The sequence below is a fragment of the Ixodes scapularis genome, unplaced genomic scaffold (assembly GCF_016920785.2).
Source record: "Ixodes scapularis isolate PalLabHiFi unplaced genomic scaffold, ASM1692078v2 PGA_scaffold1__304_contigs__length_218370807, whole genome shotgun sequence".
Lineage (NCBI taxonomy): Eukaryota > Metazoa > Arthropoda > Arachnida > Ixodida > Ixodidae > Ixodes > Ixodes scapularis.
The window spans coordinates 62,516,539-62,538,987 of record NW_024609846.1 but is presented as its reverse complement, the minus strand read 5'-3'; the positions used below and the strand labels follow the sequence as shown (position 1 = coordinate 62,538,987).

General features: G+C 45.2%; 2 protein-coding genes across 5 annotated transcripts in view; both read right to left on the bottom strand.

Annotated features, from left to right (window-relative positions):
- The window catches only part of LOC8027270 (monocarboxylate transporter 9), a 48,248-nt gene that overhangs the window by 11,827 nt on the left and 13,972 nt on the right, over positions 1 to 22,449 (bottom strand). For all 4 annotated transcript variants that reach the window (XM_029982614.3, XM_040222583.2, XM_040222582.1 and 1 more), the window contains one exon: positions 2,673 to 2,842. In XM_029982614.3, the coding sequence (XP_029838474.2) occupies positions 2,673 to 2,766 (94 nt within the window). In that variant the 5' untranslated portion in view covers positions 2,767 to 2,842. The remainder of the gene's footprint in view (positions 1 to 2,672; positions 2,843 to 22,449) is intronic.
- LOC121835738 lies at positions 16,322 to 17,661 on the bottom strand. The gene is made up of 2 exons (XM_042290202.1): positions 16,469 to 17,661; positions 16,322 to 16,349 (listed from the first exon to the last, which is right to left on the bottom strand). Exons 1-2 carry the CDS (start codon positions 17,608 to 17,610, stop codon positions 16,322 to 16,324), a joined length of 1,170 nt encoding a protein of 389 aa, XP_042146136.1. The 5' UTR covers positions 17,611 to 17,661.

The following is a 22,449-nucleotide window of genomic DNA, read 5'->3' as shown; positions in this document are numbered from 1 at the left end:
TATAGCGTTTCAATGTCTAACCAGGCAATAAAGAAAAAAAAAATGGAGTGTAGCGTAATGGTTAAGACGTCTGCCTCGTAGGCAAGCGTTCCTAAGCACGTTTTTTTTTTGTTTTTCTTTTAGTTGGGCCGATTTTCGTGGCAGTACAATTGATGTGAGCACGGACGCCGGACGGATGGGCAAGGCTAGACCCTAAGGAGCTTCGCCCCTAAAAACTGTAAATCAATATGGTACGCCTATCGTAGCGTCAAGGGGCAACTTTTTCTAGCCACAGTCCGGCCAAGAGGCCAAAAGGAGCATCGACTCACGAACGATATTCAGTAGTAAAGTTGGGAGGGAGAAGGGGTTGGAGGTGGGGCTGGCTATCATCGTGTACACGTCTTATTTAGGGCATTTGAGATCTAAAATCTAGGGCCCGTTAGCCAACTATACCGTATCTGGTTGAAACACGTTGCCCTAAACATGTTTTTGACTATTGTGTTTCGTGTCCTATACAGCCCATGCATCGAAAGTTGCGAAGTGGCCACAAATAACGTAACGGCAGCCGGCATGGCAAGTTGAAGGATGTCGGGATCCTCGCGGTCATTTGAAGAAGTTCCGGCCAAACGTGCGAGCGAACGAGAGGGTCGTTGTCATCACGGTGTCCCAACTCTAGGCTGCTGAAGTTTGCTGTCAAGTAGGGAAGGGGCCTGCAGCAGAACCTGCCGCAGCCACCGACGCGGCTGCGCCACCACCAGGATCGCCGCAAGCAACGGCAAGACGATTTTATGACTTCATCAGGCGGAAATCGAGAAACCATGTTTGAGGACGCGTTAAACACATGAGTCAGAGACGCTTTCCAGACACCATAATTGAAATCGAAGCTTTTATGTCGGTATCGGCATGATAAAAAGAACTATCCTTCAATATAATATGATTCTGAAGAGTTGGTGTATGCGCATGCAAATAATTAAATTACGTTACGCGTAATCTTGCTGACCAGTGTGGGAAAGCCATTCTATTGAAGCTCAGCTTCTTTAAAGACAATTTCTAAACCAATATCTTTAAAACAGGACAAAATATATACAACCTCATCATTCGTCACTTAGACAACGCCTCACGTTTGATTGTAAAAGTGAGAACCTTCGCAATGCTTGAACAACTTGTCCGCTTTACAATTCGCCTGATTCGCGACACTATGAGCGCGAAAGTTCATAACTTTTGATTTAGAAACATTTTAAGTTTTTCTTAAAAGAGTGCAATATTCTTGAAGTATGTGAAATCTTCCTTTTTGTAGGTTTTTTTTTTTGTGTGTGATCAGTGATACTTGTCTAGACTCTAGACACACCGCCACGCATCCTAAAAAGTAAGAACCAGCTTGCAATTCACGTGTTGCGCAATAGCCGGTCCTTCGTCATAAACCTGGTCATAACAAGTTATCTTGACGCAAGCGAGGTGGATCATTATTAAGCCAGGATAGAGATAGGTGCTGTCATTGCTTTCCTTTTGGAATTATAATCGGAATACGAGCGATTTTCTGCCACTTTTTTACGGTATATAGTTTGTCTTTTTCTGAAGTCTCCTTTTAAACGATTCGCAAAACAATGAAAAGAAAGCGACGCATTAAGAACATTAAATGCTAATTTAATGATGCAAAAAACCACGCAACCCGTAAAGCCTATGCACGAATTAGAACCGGATTTCCAACTGCACACGGTGGTCAATTATTTTTTTTTTTCTAAGACGTTTATTGCAGTCTTGTATGATAAGCAGGTATGAACGAGGAGTGTCTTTGATCTTCGGAGGCATATGATATAAAGGGTTCTGTATGACCTGGTTTAGCATAAAGGGAATTATGTGTATTTTATCCTCATGGAATTGCAGTATGCTCTACGACGAGCAAATGTTCGAAAAAGCGTCTTTGGCGGATCAGACCACAAGGAGTGGCTCACAAATCAAAGTGCATAACGACCGTCAAGGAGAGCGCACGGAACGCGTATCCACCTGTCATAAGCGCCCCCTTTCCGGGCTCGGATCTCCTTGCATTGCCGCTACTTCCCTTTGCATGCGCTCCTATGGGGCGCAAAGTTCTGTGCGCTGAACGTCGGAGGGAGTATAACTGTTATGCCATGCCTTACACACCACGCTATATCTACGGGGTGTACCACACAACAATTTACTGGGTTCTTTTCCCCTCAATTAGATACCCCGCATCGCCGAATGCCCATCCTTCGTCCAAATGAAGCAATATAACCAATGTTCTGAAATTTCTCATTGGAAAATGGAGGCCGACTGAGATCGTGACTACAAGGAGCTGAATTGTGCCAATTACCAAAATTGGACGAAAACGGGCCCCATTCTCCCCCCAATGCAATCTTCAGAAAATAACACTACTTTTGATTGAGATAACGGATAATTATGAAACTGACATCTGCTTCGCCCCATAGCGATATATTGCGGCGGAGGATGACTGTTCGGGAATTCGCAATTTATATTTGCAATAACAAAAAACTTGAAAAAAATTACTATCGTTATTTTTGTTGTGTTCTTGATGGATTTTTTTTTATTTATTTTTTTTTTTTTAAGCTGTTTGTCGGGGGAGGTGAGACGTGCACGTTGTACATTTGGATTGGCAAGCTGTCCCCCATTTTGAAATGCTGGCGTCGAAAGAGTGAAATAGTCGGGTGACTTACCCGCCGTCATCCAGCTGTGAATGCTGTCTGGGCCATGACTCGGCATTCTTGAAGGCGCCGTGGTGTCCTCCGCACATTTCTCTGCGTCTTTCATGGCTTGCACTCGGCTACTTCCCTGGCGATTCCTTTCAATTCCGGTCCCTGGACGCAGCTCGTGTTACGACACGCATCTGCAGAAAACGTCGTTGAATGCGTGAGCATTCCGATCTTCGACGACAGCTCGATGGCTGTGGATTCAACGAAAGCGAGGAACACGGACACTCGATGCTACCGCACGTGTTGCCGTGTCATCGCTCGCTCGCGAATTCAATCTCAATCAACGCTCGTAACTCGCGTCGACTTAAGGATCTGGCAGGCTACCCCATCCCTATTACAGCAAAATTTATACAACGCAAGTGGCATAAAAAATTTTATAGGTGCGTCATATGCAGTAGCAAATATCTTCACGTCTCACAGACTTTCGTCGTTCGACCCCGATCCCTGTTATGGCAGAGTCAAGGAGGAATATCCTGTGCTAAAATGAGTAATGCTCACATTAAACAAAAAAAAAAATATTTGATGATCGCGACTAGTTGTTTTCCTCCTTCAAAATAAATTCACGGCGCGTATTGCGTTGGAATGAAAGTGTTCGCTTGAATGTTGAAAGGAAACGACACTCAAGAAACATAACTTTTCTTATAGCCGCGGGATCACAATTCATTGTAGATGATAACGTTGTTCAGTGCGGCAGTGATAACGTCACAGTAATAAAATTACTGAATTTATGTAATTTTGTCCCTTTGATTACCATAAATGTGACTTTACTTCGGATTTCAGTTTGTAATCTATTTAGTTCTTGAATTCGTTTAATTTTAGTAAAACTAGTCAATTTCTTATTCTTGATAGCATTCAAGCGATTATTTAAGCTCTATCTACTTGAAAATAGCTTAAGAGAAGGGATGAAAAAGCTTAATTTTAATACAGGAACAGGAAATGTGGGGATCGACTCGATAGTGTTTAATCTATTCCGTCATTACGGTACAATAATGCGTAGAATAAAGCGTACACCTACAGAGTTGTATACTTGTTTTAAGGGCAAAACCCAATCAGTTTAGGGCCAGAAAATATGCAACTTCAAATCGCCAACACTTGAATCAGGTTAAAACAATACCTTGCTGTTTTCTGCTACGTATGCTGTTAAGAGGAAACAATTGCTTCACCCTGGTAATGAGTTATTACAAAGTAATTTCAAACGAGTGTCGTTACATTCATAAATATTTTGTTGGCCTTCGCCTGAAATTGCCTGTATTTTTTTATCATTTTAGGGAAGTAATTAGTGACCTGATAAGAGTGACTCTGTTAGCAGAAACATGCCACCGGCGATTTTTCTTGCTCCTTGATCAAATGTGAACGCTGTCATTTAAACTAATAATATGAGCAAATAAGCTTATGGTTGGCATTACCATCCGTAGTCGATTTGGGTTTTCGTCACCACCATTTATCAGCAGCGTCCAAAAGGGTGTCCATGTCTTGCTCGCTATAACTGTGCCACGCAGTGTACTTAAATTGCAATATAAAATCACATAGGCCGCCTTTAGATCACGTTCATATTATTTTGTAGTCGAGACAAATCGCCGCTCGAAGCTATACGCCTCGCAAGTGGGCTCATTTTCGTCTTTTGCGCATGAGAAAGGAAGTAGCGGTGACGTCAGAACGCCGAGCCCTGATTGGCTGATCGCGACCCCCTATCTCAGCGTCGTCTGCTGCTTTGCAACGTCCTCTGCTCGCAACGTCGTCTGCGTCTGTCTTACCTTTCCTGCGACTTTCGGAAGTGCAGGTCTTTACGAGCGAGCTCGACTTCGCCTTTCAGAGAGGGCAGACGAAATAACTCGAGCGGTACGTTGTTTTGCATAACAAGTAGCAGACGCGCGTCAAGGGGAGAAGTCAAAGGACTCACTGGCGAGGTGTCCCGAGGCGCCGAGGTTTGTTTGCTAAGAACCGAGAGTGAGGGTGGTTAGTGTCCGCAAGTTCTCTCCCAAATACTTTTTCCCTCCTTTCGTGTACGGCGAGACTCCTCACTCTTTAACGGCGTCGGCGGGTTGGCGCAGTTAACGTTGTCTGCTTTACGTCCGCTAGTCAAAGCGATGGATGCTTTACCTTTCCTGCGTCTGTCGGAGATTCACCACTTTATTACCGGCGAGAGTCACCGTTGCCTCGGAAAACAAGGAGATGACAAGAGGAAGAGATTACCCTCTTAATCTAAAATTGAGGTCACCGATCAAGGTATAAGACGGGAAGGGTTCACAAGGGTCACGCGGGCATATTCCATTCAGCACGCCAGCCGGTCGTGGGCAGACGGTCGCCGAGTCGGAGTGCCTGCTAGGCCTATCTGCCGTGCTCGCTTGGTCGTTGTCGGGGGAATCGTGGCCGTTGGTGCTTTTCCCGAGTGTTTGTGGATCCAGCGTTCTTGTTCGTCGTGGTCGGTTTCAAATACTTTTTACTTTTATCTCGCGGCTTGAAGTCGGGACGCTTGAGAAGCGCACGTAGAAAAATAAACGTCCGTTGGTCGTCGCGACCGCGACGCTGTCGGCCATGCTGATTTGGTCGTAAGAAGTGCGTAAGACAGCTTCGGAGTTGTCGTAGGATTTCGCCGTAACCTGCGCAAAACTTACGAAAATTTCGTTTCGTGAATACGAATTTGTTATCAAGATTTGTCTTACGCATATTTTTGGCGTAAGATCGTTTTGTGAACCTAGCGTCTGGCCTCTGCACTACCGAAAGTCGCAGGAAAGGTAAGACAGACGCAGACGATGTTGCGAGCAGACGACGTTGCAAAGGAGCAGACGACGCCCAGATAGGGGGTCGCGATCAGCCAATCAGGGCTCGGCGTTCTGACGTCACCGCTACCCCCTGCGCGAGGAGCAGACGAACTTGCCCTCCGCATAGATGCTCGTGACCGAACCGATGTTTAAGCCGTAGTATCCTACTATAAAAACTTGAACGTTATTGTTTTCGCTGCTGTGCGCCCACAGTTTTGAGTTCGTACTTAAAACATAGGCAACATGTTCGTTTACGCTGTTTTTCTTCTACAATCAAACCAATTCCTTCTGGTGTTCACCAGAGCAGCATATTAGGTCCGTTCCTATTCAACATATATGTGAATGATATAGTTAATAAGGATGAAAAAAGAAAAACTCGTTATGTAAGCTGACGAAACGAGCCTATTTTTTCAACCGGTGAACCAAATTTAGTTATATGTCTCGTTAATAATACATTGCCCAAATTAAGTTCATGAGAAATGAAAGCTCAAAGTAGAACAAAAGCCGTTATATTTCGTCCTTAAAATAAACATGTATCGTACAATGCCAGCCTTACCTTAAATACGATGCCTACTAACATTGCGTATTCTTTTAAAACACCCAGTGTTACTTTTTTCTGAAAACGTGTTTTGGGACGACCAAAGAAATCAGGCCACCAAAAAGTTATTTTTCATCGTCGGGTTGTTCTACCCTCCGTCTTGCCGATTTCTGTACGATTACTTATCTGCAACTTCCTTTTTTTTTTGCTCGTAAACTTAAACTATCGTCGCCTAGTATGGATCACGACTACTTCAACAAATTTAGATAAGATATTTTCACTCCAAAAGAAAAAAATCACAACTATATGTCACATTTCGTATGACTCTCAAACTGCTGATTTGTTCTGCACAAAATCTGTTCAAAGACAGGTTGAGCGTTAGTTTAAAAAACGAATAAAAAGAAATTCTCCCTTTCGAGCTGACGTTTCAACACTGGCCAAAAACATTCAGGCATATCCTACTCGTCACACTGGATGTTGCGCTGAATGTCCCTGAATGTCCCCTGAATGTCCACTGAATGTTACACTGAATGTCCCTCGGAGAACAAATAATGGTAAACAAATACTCGTATACACCCTACCGTAATTACAGCTTTACAAATAGCGATTTCAACCGTAGCTGAACAACTGCAAAGTTTATACAGTTCATGCTAAAAATACGTTCATAATTGACCGTTTTTTCCATGTTTTCATTTTTACATTGTTTCTCTTGGTGCCTGCCGTCTGTTTTGTCATTCTAGGGTCCGGAGGCTAGTCGAGCTGTTTCTTTCAGCTTTTTTCTCCAGTCTCCCCTTCATCACTTTCATGAGAAAGAAACTATTTTTATTATTTTTATTATTACTATTATTAGTGTTATTACCGTATCACCAGCACCATTATCAGTATCGTCATCATCATCATCGTTAATATTAATAATATTATTATTATTAGTGATTTTTTAATATTATTATTATTATTATTATTATTGTAATTGTTGTTATTCATTTGTCGTGTGCCTATATATTGAAAAACCTTAAACTGATTTCACTCATCGGAATGAGTCCGCTACAAGTCACAACATCTGTGATTCCTGTGCAGCGGTAAAGGTCGAATATTATTCAGTATATAGGCTTATTTTCAATTTACTGAATCAAAACATAACCAAACCCATATTTGCATATTCAACCCCAAAAGCAATTGTCGGTGGCGAAGTATGCCAAACCAGTCGACGGGATCTGCCATTATCTGCTCTATTTTAATCTCGGAAGGCACCGTTTTCCTCATTCTAAATTCAGGTAGGAAATATCCTCTATCACCAGGTATGTCATTTACAAAAACGTCAGTGAAGAAACAGGACAGCTGGTGAACTTGCACTATACAAAAACACGAGGTCTCCGGTTCTCGTAATAATTATGCTATTTACGTGGCGCATCCAGAGAGTAAGAACTGCTCATAGCCTAATTAAAAGTATGTTGTGTAGTCGTTTTTTTTCCCGATCATAATACAGAACATGGCGAAGGATCGCCTGCATTTTGCCGAACAAATCTATAAATCATTTTTCGTCTGAGCAACCTGTCACTTTTTTAGAGTTAAAACGTTTGTATGCCCTCCTCCTCGTCGTTTGGATTGCACTTTAGAGAATATATATTGTCCTACACATAAAAAACGGAAGCTTCCAAAGATTCCAAAACTTGTTATCAACTCGCCACTTTGACGAATACCACGAAGTTATAAACGGCTCGGTTTTAAGGCTGCGGTCCCACGGCAGCCATCTTGAACAAGGCGTTAGTTCAACCAATAGATGGCGACACGCACCCGTGGGGTGGCCGAAAAATAGGTTGGCGGTGGGATGGCTCGAGCACCATCACGTTCCCCTCGTGGCCTTGCTCGTGCCGCTGCAAGCTGTGCTCAGCTGGCTCAATAGCGGGGCCCAGCAAACTCATGTATGCGAGAATCTCGGACACGCTGTTAGGCGGTTGACACGGGCTTTGGCAATAAATGTTACCAAGAAGAAAGGAATCAATTGTTGATTGACGTGCCAATATTCTGCCAATGAAATTTTTTTCTGCAGGAATGCATGCTCAGTAGATTCAATTTTCCAAGACACCAGTGGAAGCGGACGTCTAGTAAACTGCTTCGCGATTTACTGTATTTACCTCGCCATTATAATGACGACTGAAAAGTGACGTCACGAAATTTTGTGTTTCACGGGATTCGGAAGATGTGGTAAAGGTTGTTACATTATAGGGTTCTCAAAAAACAAACGGCCGTTGCAATATTTTCGGAAGTACCGACACACATTATGTTGTAAATACAGCTTAGGAGGAATATGATGAAAAGCATCAGTACAAATAGGAAGACGTTTATTTGCAATGAAGGCGCTATGATTGAGCGGCGTTTAGCGACGGCAAGTGATGAGCGTTCGGGAATTCATAAGTTCATATGATTGCTAACTATGTACAGTGCCCCTCAAACTTAACGCCGCCACTAGATCGTCCGGTTTATTCACTTGTTGAGCTATTCCTGAACCTAGTGGTCGAACTACTTGGGGAACATTCGCGTCCCTGATGAGAACCCAACCAGTGGAACATATTCGAGGAGCTGCAGCGACCAATTTGTCTTTGGGTAGCATGCAATAGATCAATATTTGCGTAATCGAGTGTAACCGAGTGGCGGCGTTAAGTTTGAGGGGCACTGTACATGCGGACAGTGAAGACCTGTTTTGTCGAGAGATGGAGTCGCGGTGATGACCTGATATCGGACGACTCGTAGCAGACGAACAAGCAAGTTTCTTTTCAGCGAATGGTAAGCGCCAAGTGTCAAGCACAGCACGTCGCTGCCGACGTTGTCGACGTTTCGAGCACTTGCCGCTTTCGACAAAAGTATTGGCACCTGGGCTAACTTTGCGGAAAGACTCGAAATATTCCTCGAGTCGAGCGCCATCATGAACAGTAACTGAAAACGATCGACTATTCAGTCGGAGGGTGGCAAAACGTATCCGCATCTGTGGAGTCATGGTTGATGCGTACTGTAGGTGATTGGAAGTTTACACGATGCATGCCACGACGTTCAAACGCGTCCTTGACGTTCTATGCTCTCTTTTCGCTACTTTTGGTCTACCGAAAATACTTTTCTCTGATAACGCGCCGAATCTTCTTTCAAATAAAATATACAAGTTTTAGAGCGCAGCTCTTAGGCCTGGTTCACACTTGCGAATCGGCGGGCGAATCTGCAAGAATTCAGCCGCCGGGCGTAGCGTACACTGTGCATTGCCGCGGCCGATTCCGCTTCGGCGGCAGCGGATTAGCTCTAAGTGTGAACCAGGCCTTAGGGGCCCGTTTCCAGCCTGAGCGGCGTCGGCGTCGGCGTCGGCGTAACCGGGGGGGGGGGGGGGGGGGGGGTCACGTGACCCCCGAGGTCACGTGACCTCCCCCCTGAGGTCACGTGACCCCCCTCTGAGGTCACGTGATCCACCCCCCCCCCCCCCCCGAGATCACGTGATCCCCGAGGTCACGTGACCCCCCTCCCCCGAGATGACGTGACCCCCCCGGGGTCACGTGACTACCCGCAGGTGACGTGACCCCCCTCAGTACCCTTATAATAATAATAATAATCTTTATTTTTCGGGTGCCCTAAAACGGCCGAGCGGCCTTCTCTTAGGTGCACCAACTCGTACAATAAAAACAAACAAAAATCCTACTCATTAAAAAGAAATAGATATGCATATACACTGACGCGCTATGAAGTGACCAAAAGTTCGTCCAACTGACAGCGAAATGTAGGCAGGGGTGTGGTGATGTCAACTTGAGGTGGCACAATGCTGTTATATAATGTCTGTAAACGAGAAAGAGGTGACACACGGCATGGTGAGCAAATATCAAAACAGGTGAGCTGTCTCGTCGCACGGAAAGGAACATGGAAATGGATTTTACTAATAAGCCGTGAAGAATCAATGGCACCATTAATGATCTTATGCAGGAATACCAAGTCAAGGACTGTTCTTCTGTGTGATAAAAGCTTCAGCGAAAATCTATTCAGTAAGCATTCATAGTTCATAGACCCTTCCCTACTCCTCCTCAAGAGCTGCGCTCCAATTCGGCGTTACAGGGATTTGTAAACGGCTTTCATTTTTTGAGAAAAATAAAAACGGCATCAGGCACCACCTTAGTGCACCATACCATCCTGCAACTAGCGGGCGAGCAGAACAGATGGTGTGGGAAACGAAGAAAGCCCTTTTGAAGCTTGCGGAAGAAGCAGTTCAGTGAAGAATCGCCAGGCTCTTGTTCCGGTAGCACGCGACGGTCTCATCTTCCACGACAAAAACACCCGCCGAAGTAATGTTCGGCGGACGATGAGCAACACCCCTCGATCTCATGACACTATAGCCTACGAACGAAGATCGAGAGATTCCCCAATCGGGAGTAATGACAATTTATGCGATTGGACAACTCGTCTACGTGAGGAATTTCAGCGGAAGTCCGGCCTTTCATGCAAAACTTGAGTAGAAAAGGCTCTATGTTGTTTGACCAGAATAGATGGATGGATATCAATGCCATTAAATGTAAATATAATGAAATCACAATACTTTCTTTGTGTATTGTGTAATTGCCCGTGTATTTGGTAGCAGAAGCTATGGTGGTGATTTGGACCTTTCACACCAGGCTCCTTTTTTTTTTTTATTTTCGGCTCATACTCTTTTGTGGTTTCGGTAGTCTATAAGAATATTTTGGAACGGGGACACTTTACCTCAACGAGGCCATTTTTTTTTCAAGCAGTCCAACAGGGGATGCTGCTAGGAATCTGTCCTTCATATTAATGAATAGCAGCGCTTTCGAACAGTGCAGTTTTCATGTGCCACGTACAGTTGTAAAGCGGCATTCTCATTGATTTTACCATATTTTGTTGAGGGTGAAGAAAAATCTTTGGGTACATGACACTTGAAACAAGTCTGGCCCTGTACGTTGTGGTTCGATGCCCACTAATGCCGTCGTCCTTATAAAGCCTCATCTTTTAATCATTACCTCGTCACCTCATATTGATCTTCATCAACAGTAAGTACAATAGGCTACCGCCATATTACAATCCGTGAATTGAAAAATTGAGTCGTTCAGTCCTTCATTATGTTTATTATTTATATAATGTTAGTACGTTACATTACCTCGAGACGATCGACGTCTATCGTCGATCTTCAAATATACTTGTATATTAGGGATGGGCGAATATTCGGTTATTACGAATAGCCAATCGAATTCTGTTCAGTTCGTCATTTGCTTCGAATCGAATTTAAGTATTCGACAATATAAGATTATTCGACCTTTCTAAATTCAGTCAAACCCGACCATATCGAACCCGTTTACGTCGAATTATTCCTTATATCGAGACATTTTTGTGCACAGTGATGTTACAGTGATAATATATAGCAAAAACTATGGTTGCATCGAACAAAAATAGCAGCCGCTACCGATATATTGAACTACCAAGACCGCCGTTTTGCTCTGCAAGCTGGCTTTCCCCCAACACAAGCGGCAACATTGGGGGAAAGCCAGCTTGCAAAGCACGCTGGCTTTTTTTTTTTTTTTTTTTTTTCCCGGGCGGCCACGGTGCGGGGAGAGGGAGATCCGTGCTCCCTCTCCCCGCTCCGTCCGCAAAAGAGAATATTATTTTTTCTTCCAAGCAATTGACGCAACCACCCACAAAAAAGCAACTAAAAAAAAAAGGCAAAAAAAAAAAATGCTAGCTTGTTAATTAGCTGGTTTCCCCCAACGCAAACACCTTGTTGTAGGGGAAAGCCAACTTACAGAGCAAAACGGCGCTGTGCAGGAGAAGGTGCGGCCGCTAGGACGTGCTCCGTGCTCTCGGCATAGTTCGGCGCTAATGCGCGAGTATAAAAAGCAGCGGCCCGCAGCATTTTGGAGTCCGTCGATAGCGTAGAAAAATATCGTTGTGGCGGATGCAATGAAGAAAAAGCAGCAGAAGATGCAAGACTACTTCATTGTGTGACATTTCAGCAGAAAGTGGATTTTCGAGTAAAATTCATTAAAACTTTTATATCCAATTACCCGCTATATCGAACTGGTAGACGTTTTCTTGCGAGTTCGATATAAACGGGTTTGGCTCACTCTAGCTTGGATTTCCGGCCAGGTGGCGCAAGCTTCGAACCATTTTGACCATTTCGTGATCCCGAACTCAATACTCTTGAAATTGACAATTACAGTACTTCTAATACCAAATTAGGGCAAATATAAAACTATAGTTTAAACATATCTTGTGGTATTTGTTGCTTGTACTATTCGAACTATTCGATTCGAAATTATTCGGCCAAAATCACTATTCGCTTCGAATTCGATTCGGACCCAAAGTCCTCTATCCGCCCATGCCTACTGTATATAAATTAGACGCACAATCACAAAGAACACAGCGTGCCGCCTCTTTTCTTTGGATCTGTTTGAAACCAGCGCAAGCTGGCGTTCTCTTTTCTGGGACGGTAATAACGGTCACTCATAAAACCCGCGTTTCTCCTACCCGGCCGCTTCCTCCTATCATGTTTAGTTGGTTATAACTAAATAAGCTATAATAATGGGATATTATTCACATAGGCGTAGACTACGGGGGGGGGGGGGGGGGGGGGCATCGGGGCTCGTGCTTTTCCTGGGGAGATTCGGGGAAGGGGGGAAGGGCGGAGCCCCCCCCCCCCCCCCCCCCCCCCCCCCGGGCCATGATCCTTACCGAGACGCTGATTACGTGCCATGTAACGAGCTTCTAGTAGTGGTATGTAAACAAAATAACGCACACAGCGACGGACACAAGGCGATATACATACGCTGTAAAATGTACCCATTAAAATAAACTACTGATAATTGCCGGTGTAAAAACAAATTGCGCGGAAAAGGACCCCCTCCCCCCCCACCCCGGGAAAATGGAAAGTCTACGCCGCTGATTATCCGTATTTAGTTTCAGTTTCAGCCAGGGGAAAAGAGGTTCCCGGGAACTAGAGCCGCTAAATCAACTGCTAATAGAGTATCGGCACTCCGTTCCCCCACATTGTTGTGGGCGCTGCCAGTTTGGTGTTTGTGCACAGCAGACGCAACTGCCGATCGTCATGATTCAAAAGTGCGACTTCCTCAGCATTAGATTCGGTGTTAGGAGGCTCATGTAATATTGCTTTGCTTTGCCGCGAACTGTTTAAACATGTGTGGAGAACTAAAAAAGCGTTTCCAGTGATTTCAGATAAAGCTTCAGATAATTGGCAACCATGATTTTAAGGCACAATATTGTGGTGTTGGAGTATTTAGGGATTGCTTGGATTGAGGACTGCAGCGTGGTAATTTACGTTCGTTTAATCCGCCATTTCTGATACACCAATGTTGCCAACCCGTATAGTCGATTTCGCTAAATCAAGGACACTACAGCTACCCTCCTTGTGAGAAGATGAAATTGAGAATCTAATACATCAAATAAAATGTTGCAAAGTAACAAAACAAAATTAACTAAATGATGTGCTGTCGATGTTCAGCTGAACACTTGCTGAGATGAGTTCTTTCATTTTGCAATAGTTCACTCTTCTTCACAAAGAATTTAAAAGGGATTATGTTGCAAAGTCAGCAAGATGCCGTGGTGGCTTGCGGTTTCTGACAGGGTAGCGTCGATGAAGGGGGCTCTGTCGTCTTGCAGGCACTGATGGCCCTGGTGCTGAAATGCAACTGTCCGTGCTGGACGGTGGCATAGTGTCATCTAGGTCGGTCTCTGCTCTGCGTGGCACTCGGTTGATCCTGGAGGCATCCTTGAAAAAACTAGCATTCCGTGTGATCATTCGGTTGCCTTGGGATGCTTTGATCTGAGATCCATGAATGCTGGTAATGGTATAAGGGGTCGGATCGTAATACGACGTAAATTTGTTGTGTTGGGCTTGTTTACACAGGACTCGCTGACCCACCCAGAAGCGATGTCGACGAGCGCCTCTCCGTGTGTCAGCTCGATGCTTGTTGTAAGCCTTTCTTGCAAGCTCTCTTGACCTCAGTCCTTCTGATTCAACTGTTCTTGGGGTTGGGGCTGCATAGAGGGGAAGGAGATTCCTCATTGGTCTTCCAAACAGCAATTCGTAAGGCGTTTTTGTTGTTGTGCCTTGTTTCGTAGATCTGTAAGACATCAAGAAGGTATCTAGCTCAGCCTTCCAGTCCTTGTTTTCGAGTTCACTGGTGTGCACCTGTTTCTTTAATGTCCTCATGAATCGTTCCACTTCACCGTTGGCCTGAGGCCATAGCGGTGTGACTCTGTGGTGTCGAAATCCCAGCTCTTGGGCAAACTCAGCAAACTCTGTGCCATGGAACGGTGGCCCGTTGTCCGTTTTCACTTGTTCTGGGATGCCAAACTGGCCAAACACTGCTCGGAGGTTGCTCAGCACATTGCGTGCGCTTGTCGAATTGAGGACCTGTACCACAGGGTATCGCGAAAAGTCATCTATCACCACCATTGCATATTTCCCATCGGGAAATGGACCGCAAAAGTCAAGGGATACTTTTTCCCAGGGACTGCTGGGAGGTTCGGTGATCGCAAGTGGCTCTTGAGTTGTTTGGGGTACTGCAGCTTGGCATGGAAGGCAACTCTTCACCAGCATGTGCACAAGGTTGTCCATGCCTGGAAACCATACCTTCTCTCGTAGTAATTGTTTCGTCTTTACGATTCCCTGGTGACCTCGGTGTGCGAGTTGCACTGCACGTTTCTGGAGACCAGTTGGAAGGACAAGGCGTGTCCCTCTAAGGATGAGACCTTCTGGTGTTAAAGTGAGTTCTGCCTTCATAGCTGCAAATGGCTTTAGTTCTGGTAGCAGCCAGTCGTTACGTAGAGGATGCTGGATGGCTCTCACCAGTAGCTGCAGCTGTTGGTCTGCCTTAGTCTGTTCCACAACTTCCTCGACCGAGAAGGCTTTTGGGATGCACTGGCGTTGGGTGAAGTTGACATACTCATCAGGAACTTTGGCGATGCGAGTGCCTGTCTCCTGTTGTGGCACTGGGTGTCTTGAAAGGTAGTCCGAGGGGTTGCTGCTTCCAGCAGTGTGTTGTACGTCAAATGCATACTGTTGGATGCGGAGAGCAAGGCGCTCTATGCGGGCAGATGGTGACGACCTTGGGTTTCCCAGGATGCTCACCAGGGGCTTGTGGTCTGTCAATAAAAGAAAGTTTGCACCACACAAGTAGAGCCGAAAGTGTTCCATGCCCCATACTGCTGCCAACATTTCTCGCTCGATTTGGGAGTAGCGGCTTTCCACTGGTGTTAATGCTCTGCTTGCATAAGCTATCACTGCGACCTGTGCACCATCTCGTTGTGTTAAAATGGCACCAAGTCCGTGTGGGCTTGCGTCCACAACCAGCTCTGTCGGCTTGGCTTGATCGAAGTAGGACAGGGTAGATGCGTCTGACATGACACGCCGCAGTTCGTCGAAGGCTTTCTGGTGTCGTTCAGTCCACTCCCAGGTTGCATTCTTTAGCGTCAGTTCACGCAGTGGCTGAGTAAGGTCAGCAAGGTTTCGTAGAAACCGACCCGAGTAGTTGACCATTCCCAAAAGACTCTTCACCTCTTGAGGAGACTCTGGTACTCTTACTTGTAGGAAAGCCTCGATTTTCTTAGGGTCTGGGCTAACACCCTTTGATGAAAAAATGAGCCCGAAGAAGGTCAGCTCTCGCTGGTGGAAGTGACACTTCTTTTCATTGAGCGTTAGTCCTGATTCCTGAAGTCGATGTAGGACTGCATCTAGAGCGGCGTCATGCTCTTCTTTAGTCTTTCCAAAGACCAGAATATCATCACTGACATTTAGGACGTTTGGGATGCCGTTTAGCACTTGGCGAATTGTGTTCTGGAAGATTTCTGCTGCACTGCTGATGCCGAAATTGAGACGTTTGTAGCGGAACAAACCAGTGTGCGTTGAAAATGTTGTTAGTCGTCTCGAAGACACGTCCAGTTCCAGCTGATGATAGCCGTTTTTCAGGTCAAGGTTTGAGAAAATGGTTGCTCCGTTGAGAGCTACGATGATGTCATCAACTGTTGGACACAGATGTCGCTCTCGTTGAATGGCAGTGTTCACAAGGCGCATGTCGATGCACATACGAATCTCATCGGGGTGGTGTGGTTTCGGTACAATAACCACTGGAGACACCCATGGTGTGGGTCCAACTGCTGGCTCGATTATGTCCTCTGAAAGGAGACGGTCAAGTTCTGTCTCCACAAGTGCTCGCACTGCAAATGGAATGCGTCGGTGCGGTTGAGCGACGGGAGGAACAGTTTCGTCCGCGAAGAGGTGGATTTGCTGCTCTCTGAGTTTGCCAACTCCTTTGAACAAGTTAGGGAATGATTCCACGATCGACTTTCCTGTTGGGGAGTCTTCGACTTGGTATGTGATTCGAATAAGACCAAGATTTGATGCTGCTGCAAAGCTTAGAAGTGGTGCGCAGCTTCCTGGGGTGACGAAGATGTCCTCTTGACTGCACCTTTCCTTGTACATCATGCTGACTGAGACTTTTCCCAGAAGTTGCAGAGGAGACGTTGCTTTGTATGGAAAAACCTTTACGGATGTTTTCTCCAGTTTCTCATCTAGGTGACAGTTCCGGAGCTCATCCTCACCAACAACCGACACGGTTGCACCCGTGTCAATCACGAAGGTGATTGGAACATTGTCGACTCTGATGACAGCTTTGGGAGACGTGCTTGCTGGAGGCAATGTTTTTGCTACAAAAACGTGTTCTTCACCGCTTGAACTGCTGTCTTGGCGGGTCTGGCTGATAGTTTGTACTGTCTTGTTTGATGAACGGCACACCTTAGCAAAGTGTCCGATCTTGTTGCAGGCTTTGCATGTTTTTCCCCATGCAGGACAGTTTGATCGTCCGCCGTCATGTGGCCATTTGCCACCGCAGTTGTGACAATCTGTCGACAGGCTGTGATGTTGTTGTGTCTGGTAGTTTGGTCGCTGAGGCGGTTTCAAACTTCTTTTTGGCTTGCTGCCGCGATGCTGCTCATCCTTTCGTACTGCGAGGACTGGCTTCTCGGCGCTCCGCTCGATTTCAGACACATCGTGCTCCACGTCCTCGAACATGCGTCCTTGCTTGAGGATATCTGGCAAGTCCAGCGAATGCAGTATGGCATACTTCCGCAGGCGCGTGGATATGGTCGCGATGATGATCTGATTCTTTATCTCGAGATCAACGTCTGGGAAGTTGCAATGACGAGACAGCTGCCGGAGCCGCGCATAGAAAGCATCGAGTGACTCACCGACGTTCTGTTGTGCTTGTCGGAAACGATAAATGGCGAATGTTGGGTTGATTCTTGGTGCGAAGTGAGCGTCGAGCTTTGCTCTCGCGGCGTCGTACTCAGATGTTGACGTTCTCGCTGCGCCTTGCGCGGTGCTGCTGACAGTTGCCGATGACGAGTCGTCCGGGAGAGACCGGTAGAGATCATGCACTTCCTCACCGGCGTAATGAAGGAGGAGCGCTTTCTTGCGTACGTCTGACGTGATGTTATACGCAACGAGAAAGTTCTCGAACCTGTCCACCCACTTGGCCCACTCGAGGCCGATGTTGTTGGCATCCGTCGCTTGGACGTTGAAGCTCGGAAACGGGGGCAGCGTGTGTGCCATGTTGACCCGTTCCGTTGATTGCTGTGGCGGTGCTCGCCGATGATTTCGTGGTGCACGGGTTCTAGGGGTCTTTCGTTACCACGGACGGCACTTCTGACACCATTGTGGTGTTGGAGTATTTAGGGATTGCTTGGATTGAGGACTGCAGCGTGGTAATTTACGTTCGTTTAATCCGCCATTTCTGATACACCAATGTTGCCAACCCGTATAGTCGATTTCGCTAAATCAAGGACACTACAAATATGATCACGTGTTGCTACTCTGAAGCGTAGCTAATTTAGTGGCACTACTGGTAACAATAAGGAAGAGGCAGGCGTCAAAAGGTGGTGGCTTGTGGAACCCACGGGGCTTCCGTCATGGCCCCTTCAGGTACTACAAGCTCCTTGAACAAGGGCATGAATAGTGTCATTAAATAAGCTACGCTTCAGGGTAACGACACTTGGGCATATTGTGGCTTAAAATCATGGTTGCCAGTTATCCGAAGCTTTATCTAAAATCACGGGAAACACTTTTCAGTTTTCCGCTAATGTTGAAGCAGTCCTCAACGGAGCAAAGCAATATTGCATCAGCTTCCTGACACCGGATCTAATGCTGAGGAAGTCGCACTTTTGAATCATGACGATCGGCAGTTGCGTTTGCTCTGCACAAGACCTAAAATGGCGGCGCCCACAACAATGTTGGAGAACGGAGTGCCGATACCCTAAGCGCAGCTCATTTATACCCTAGTTACACGGGCGCTTTCAACTGCCATTGAGTCAACTGTCGTTGACTCAATCGCGATCGGCCGGAGTTACAGGGCGGCGCCAACTGTCATCGAGCCGCTGACAGTTGAGTTCAGCTGAGCTCCCCTACCTCAGTTCAACTGAATGGACTTCCCCAACTGAGGCAAAATGGCGCCTGTCCGCGGGACCGCTGCCGCCGACCATCGTTTCCGAGGCACTTACTGTTTCGGAATGCAGGGGGAGGCGTCTAAAAAGAATCGTAGCAGCAAAATATCCGGGAACGAATAGATTTAGGCGTCCGAGCTGCCGCTAAAACGATCCCGGCTAGCCGGCAAGCCACCAAACGAGCGAAGATGGCGGCGGGCCCAGCTGTGTGAATGGACAGATAGTAATGGGTGCACCCATCGTAGCGGGTGGTAGCTAGCCCACCTAGCCTAAAATATGCGCAACTTAGCCCTGAATTTGCTTTGGTACTGATGTAAACACCGCTAAAAAGCAACAAGGTATTAAACATGATGTACGATACACTTATAGTAAATAAAATATGTTTCTCCGAGTAGATTACTTTAACAATTAGACTGATCACGAGGCACAATAACTAGTTTCGTTTTAGCTTCAACTGGGTTCTAGAGAGCCGTGTAGCACCATCTCAGTTCAGTTCGGTTCAATCATAGTTGGGGCCGATAACTGTGATTGAACTCAACGACAGTTCAAAGCGCCCGTGTAACTAGGGTATTAGTGGTTCTAGGCACGAAGTGAACTCGGGTGTACTCTCTTCCTTTTCGTTTTTGTTGTTTATAGGTTTCAATCATATCGAATAATGAAAACATTACATCACACTACGCTTCTGTAATTATTTATCTTAGATTTATTAACATGGCCCAGTACTGAAACCATTCATTTGTCGATAGTAAATCTTCCAAATATTTTCCAAATGTGAAGGTAAAAAGACATGTACATTGATGATGATACAGACGCCAACGCCACCCACGAAAATTTCTTGAATTAGAAATCAGCAGTTTTGTCTGCCATCCGGCAGGTAGCGCAAGAAAGCACTCAAACAGTTTATAATTGTTTTTAAAATTAACTAGACTTTACACCTATCAAGAAACCGAAGCGGGATCATTGTGAATATCGAATACATCGCAATGTATATATATATTTCATGCAATAAATGTGATTAGATGCCAATAAATCTGTTTGATGTCCATAAAAGATATGCGTCAAAAACAGGTAAGTTTGAAGGGCTCCTGGCGCGTAATGACTTTGAAAATGAACAAAAAGCCATCGTCCACTCCTTGGGCAACCATTGTATTTCTAAATGTTATAAGATATTTGATCATAATTTAATTATGTTCTCAGCTGCATTTTGAGCACCGTGACTCGAAGCATGAAAAAGAGCTACGTTTGATATACAATATCTAAACGAACAAAAATGTACACAACATTAATATTTTTTTGTTTATTACCAATTATAAGCACCACGTCTGTAGCTAATTTTACTTCCCTTGTGTTTACTTCCTTCATGTCATTAAAAAAACATTACAAATTTATGGCAATATTTGGAGAGATGAACAAAACAAAGTAGTGCAAATACCAAAAAAGTATATCGTTACATTCTGCTCCAACATCATCCTAACAAAACTGCTTTATTGGAACTGTGTTATGTTTAATAGATTCTTCATGAAACTTAAACCAGCGGAGCAAGTGAGGGTCCGCGCCATCATATTCGCAAAACTACAAATGCGCATGAGTAGTATAAACAAATACATACACAATATCAAATAATACAGGACTACTTTGCCTTTCGAACGACATCAATCGCACAAAACAGTATTCAAAAAGCGATGAGAAATGGCCTGCCAAAAAGTACCTAAACTGCCACATTCAGTGGGACCGTGGCCTTAAGTGCATAATAGAAACAGTGTTAGAACCTTAAAAAATAATTTACTGACAAAAGAAAAATTGGGTATTTTTAAGTATAACGAATTCTCCTGAAAAAAAAAGTGTTTTTAACACCAAACTCCTCCCCTTGATACAACGAAACATTGTTTTTTATGCCAACATATATTCTTTCATGTATGAGGTTTTATAGCGCTATTGATGAATAGTGATCTACCCCAAAGAAAATATTCTCACGTCAACTGTCAATTTGCCTTTTTTTTAGCTCGCCGTTTACTTTTTTTCGTAGAACCTGACCCGCCGTTCGCTAGTTTCAAGAAAGCAAATTATAAACAATACTTTTAAATACTAGAGCTTTTAGTATATACCATTAATATTTTCTTTTTTGTACAACCATTCACCGTGTTGGATTAACCGGAGACTGATATAGAGTAGAAATATTAAAACGTAGAAGAGACAGAAAATAGACGGGAGACGTCGTCATGTCTATTTTCTGTCTCCTCTACGTTTTCATGTTTCTTCCCTACCCCTAGCTGTATCAGGTCAATCCAACATGGTTAATATTAACCAGCTCGCCTGCACCCTTACAATATTGTCACAACCATTAAATACAAAATAACATCAGGGCACTTCGATGACTACTTTCGAGCAAATAAATATATTAAAATATTATTCAGTACAGAGTAAAATTACTTTAAAAATCGCACGGAATCAAATCACCACCTTAAAATATTTCCCCCGAAAAATAAACATTTCTCTGGCTGGCATCTCCATGCAGTATTCAACTTAACTGGTTTGAATAGTAAATCTAGAGGTCGGCCTCCACCGTCGTCATGTTTTAAAAATATTATTATTTATTGTTCACTTAACCGTTCCCATTTTTAACTTTCCTCTTCAAAGATTTTTATGATTCTCTAACTTACCCCCTTCTGCACTTCTTGCTGTGCGAATTCAAAGCGTCAAGCTACTATCGTGCCACAAGTTGCGTGCAGCACTAGCACAAGTGCCTCGCGTTTCCAATAAGCTCGTAAAACCGCACGTTCTTGTGCTTTCCAAAACGCCGCGCAACACACCCGAGGTAAAATAATACGTTATGAGCACTTGCTGTTCCATACCTAGAATTACACGCCGCGTACTGCTTCCTAGTACGCTCACGAGTCGCCGAGGTAGTGATCTTCCCCTAGACATTCTTTTTTTGGATCCAGCTTTGTTTTTTTAATAACGCGGGTTTTTACAGCGACCTGAATGGTGCGCTTTCTCGTATCGTGGGCGTGGATCATCCCCCAAATGTCTCGCATGTTTCCACCTGGAATATCCGAGAATGGAACTCGAATACATCAGCCCTGCGTAAACACTTCCGCGTCATGCGAACGTGCTCGGAAAAATAAGGCGAACTTGGCACGAGTCGACGGCGGAGGTCGGAATGAAACAGATGTCGACACATTGACCTCAAATCGACTTACTGTCCGCCGGTGTGTACCGGTTCTTTGGAGCACGTGGGATGTCTGAAACGAGTGTTTAGTACGCCAAACAAGAAAGACGCGGATAATGAATTCACGTATTAATCGGGTCGAAATACGCCTTGTCCTTCACTGTACGCCATTTTCGCGTTTTCTTATCTTTAGAAGCGGTGGCTGTTTATTTCGATTGGTCTACCTGCTTAGAGCCCGCGGTCCTGACCGAGCGATTGGGACCCTTTCGGCTGCGTGATGTTTTTACAATCTGATACGTGCGTCCGCTGAACGGCCGACGAGGTCCGCTCGGCTTGTCAGCTAACCCAACTTTGTCGAAGCTCCTGGACTCGAGTACAGGCCGTTTTCCGCAAGGACAAAGTAGGAGGCAAGGGCTATCTTATCGTTATCGTGGATTTGTTTCTTTTTATCGCGTGAGAACCTTCACTAGACGCGACGAGGGTATAGCCTGCGTAAGCCACCGTGGCATCTTACCCCTTTTTGGCGATGCGCCGGTTCGTTTTACGCGTCCGACCCCAGCCGACGATACGACCGGCTGGACCCAGTTAAGCGGTGTTGAAATTGCATAGTCACTGCGTTGTTGTTTTGTTTTTTGTTTTATTTTGGCTTCGTTACCGCCGGTTAAAATTAATCACGCACAAAAAATAAAGAAAGCCCGGAATGGCGGCGGAGCGGCGGGTTCCTACTGTGTGTGTTTGGTCTATGTGAGACCGAACGCGAAAAGACGGCGAGCGAGGCGACGT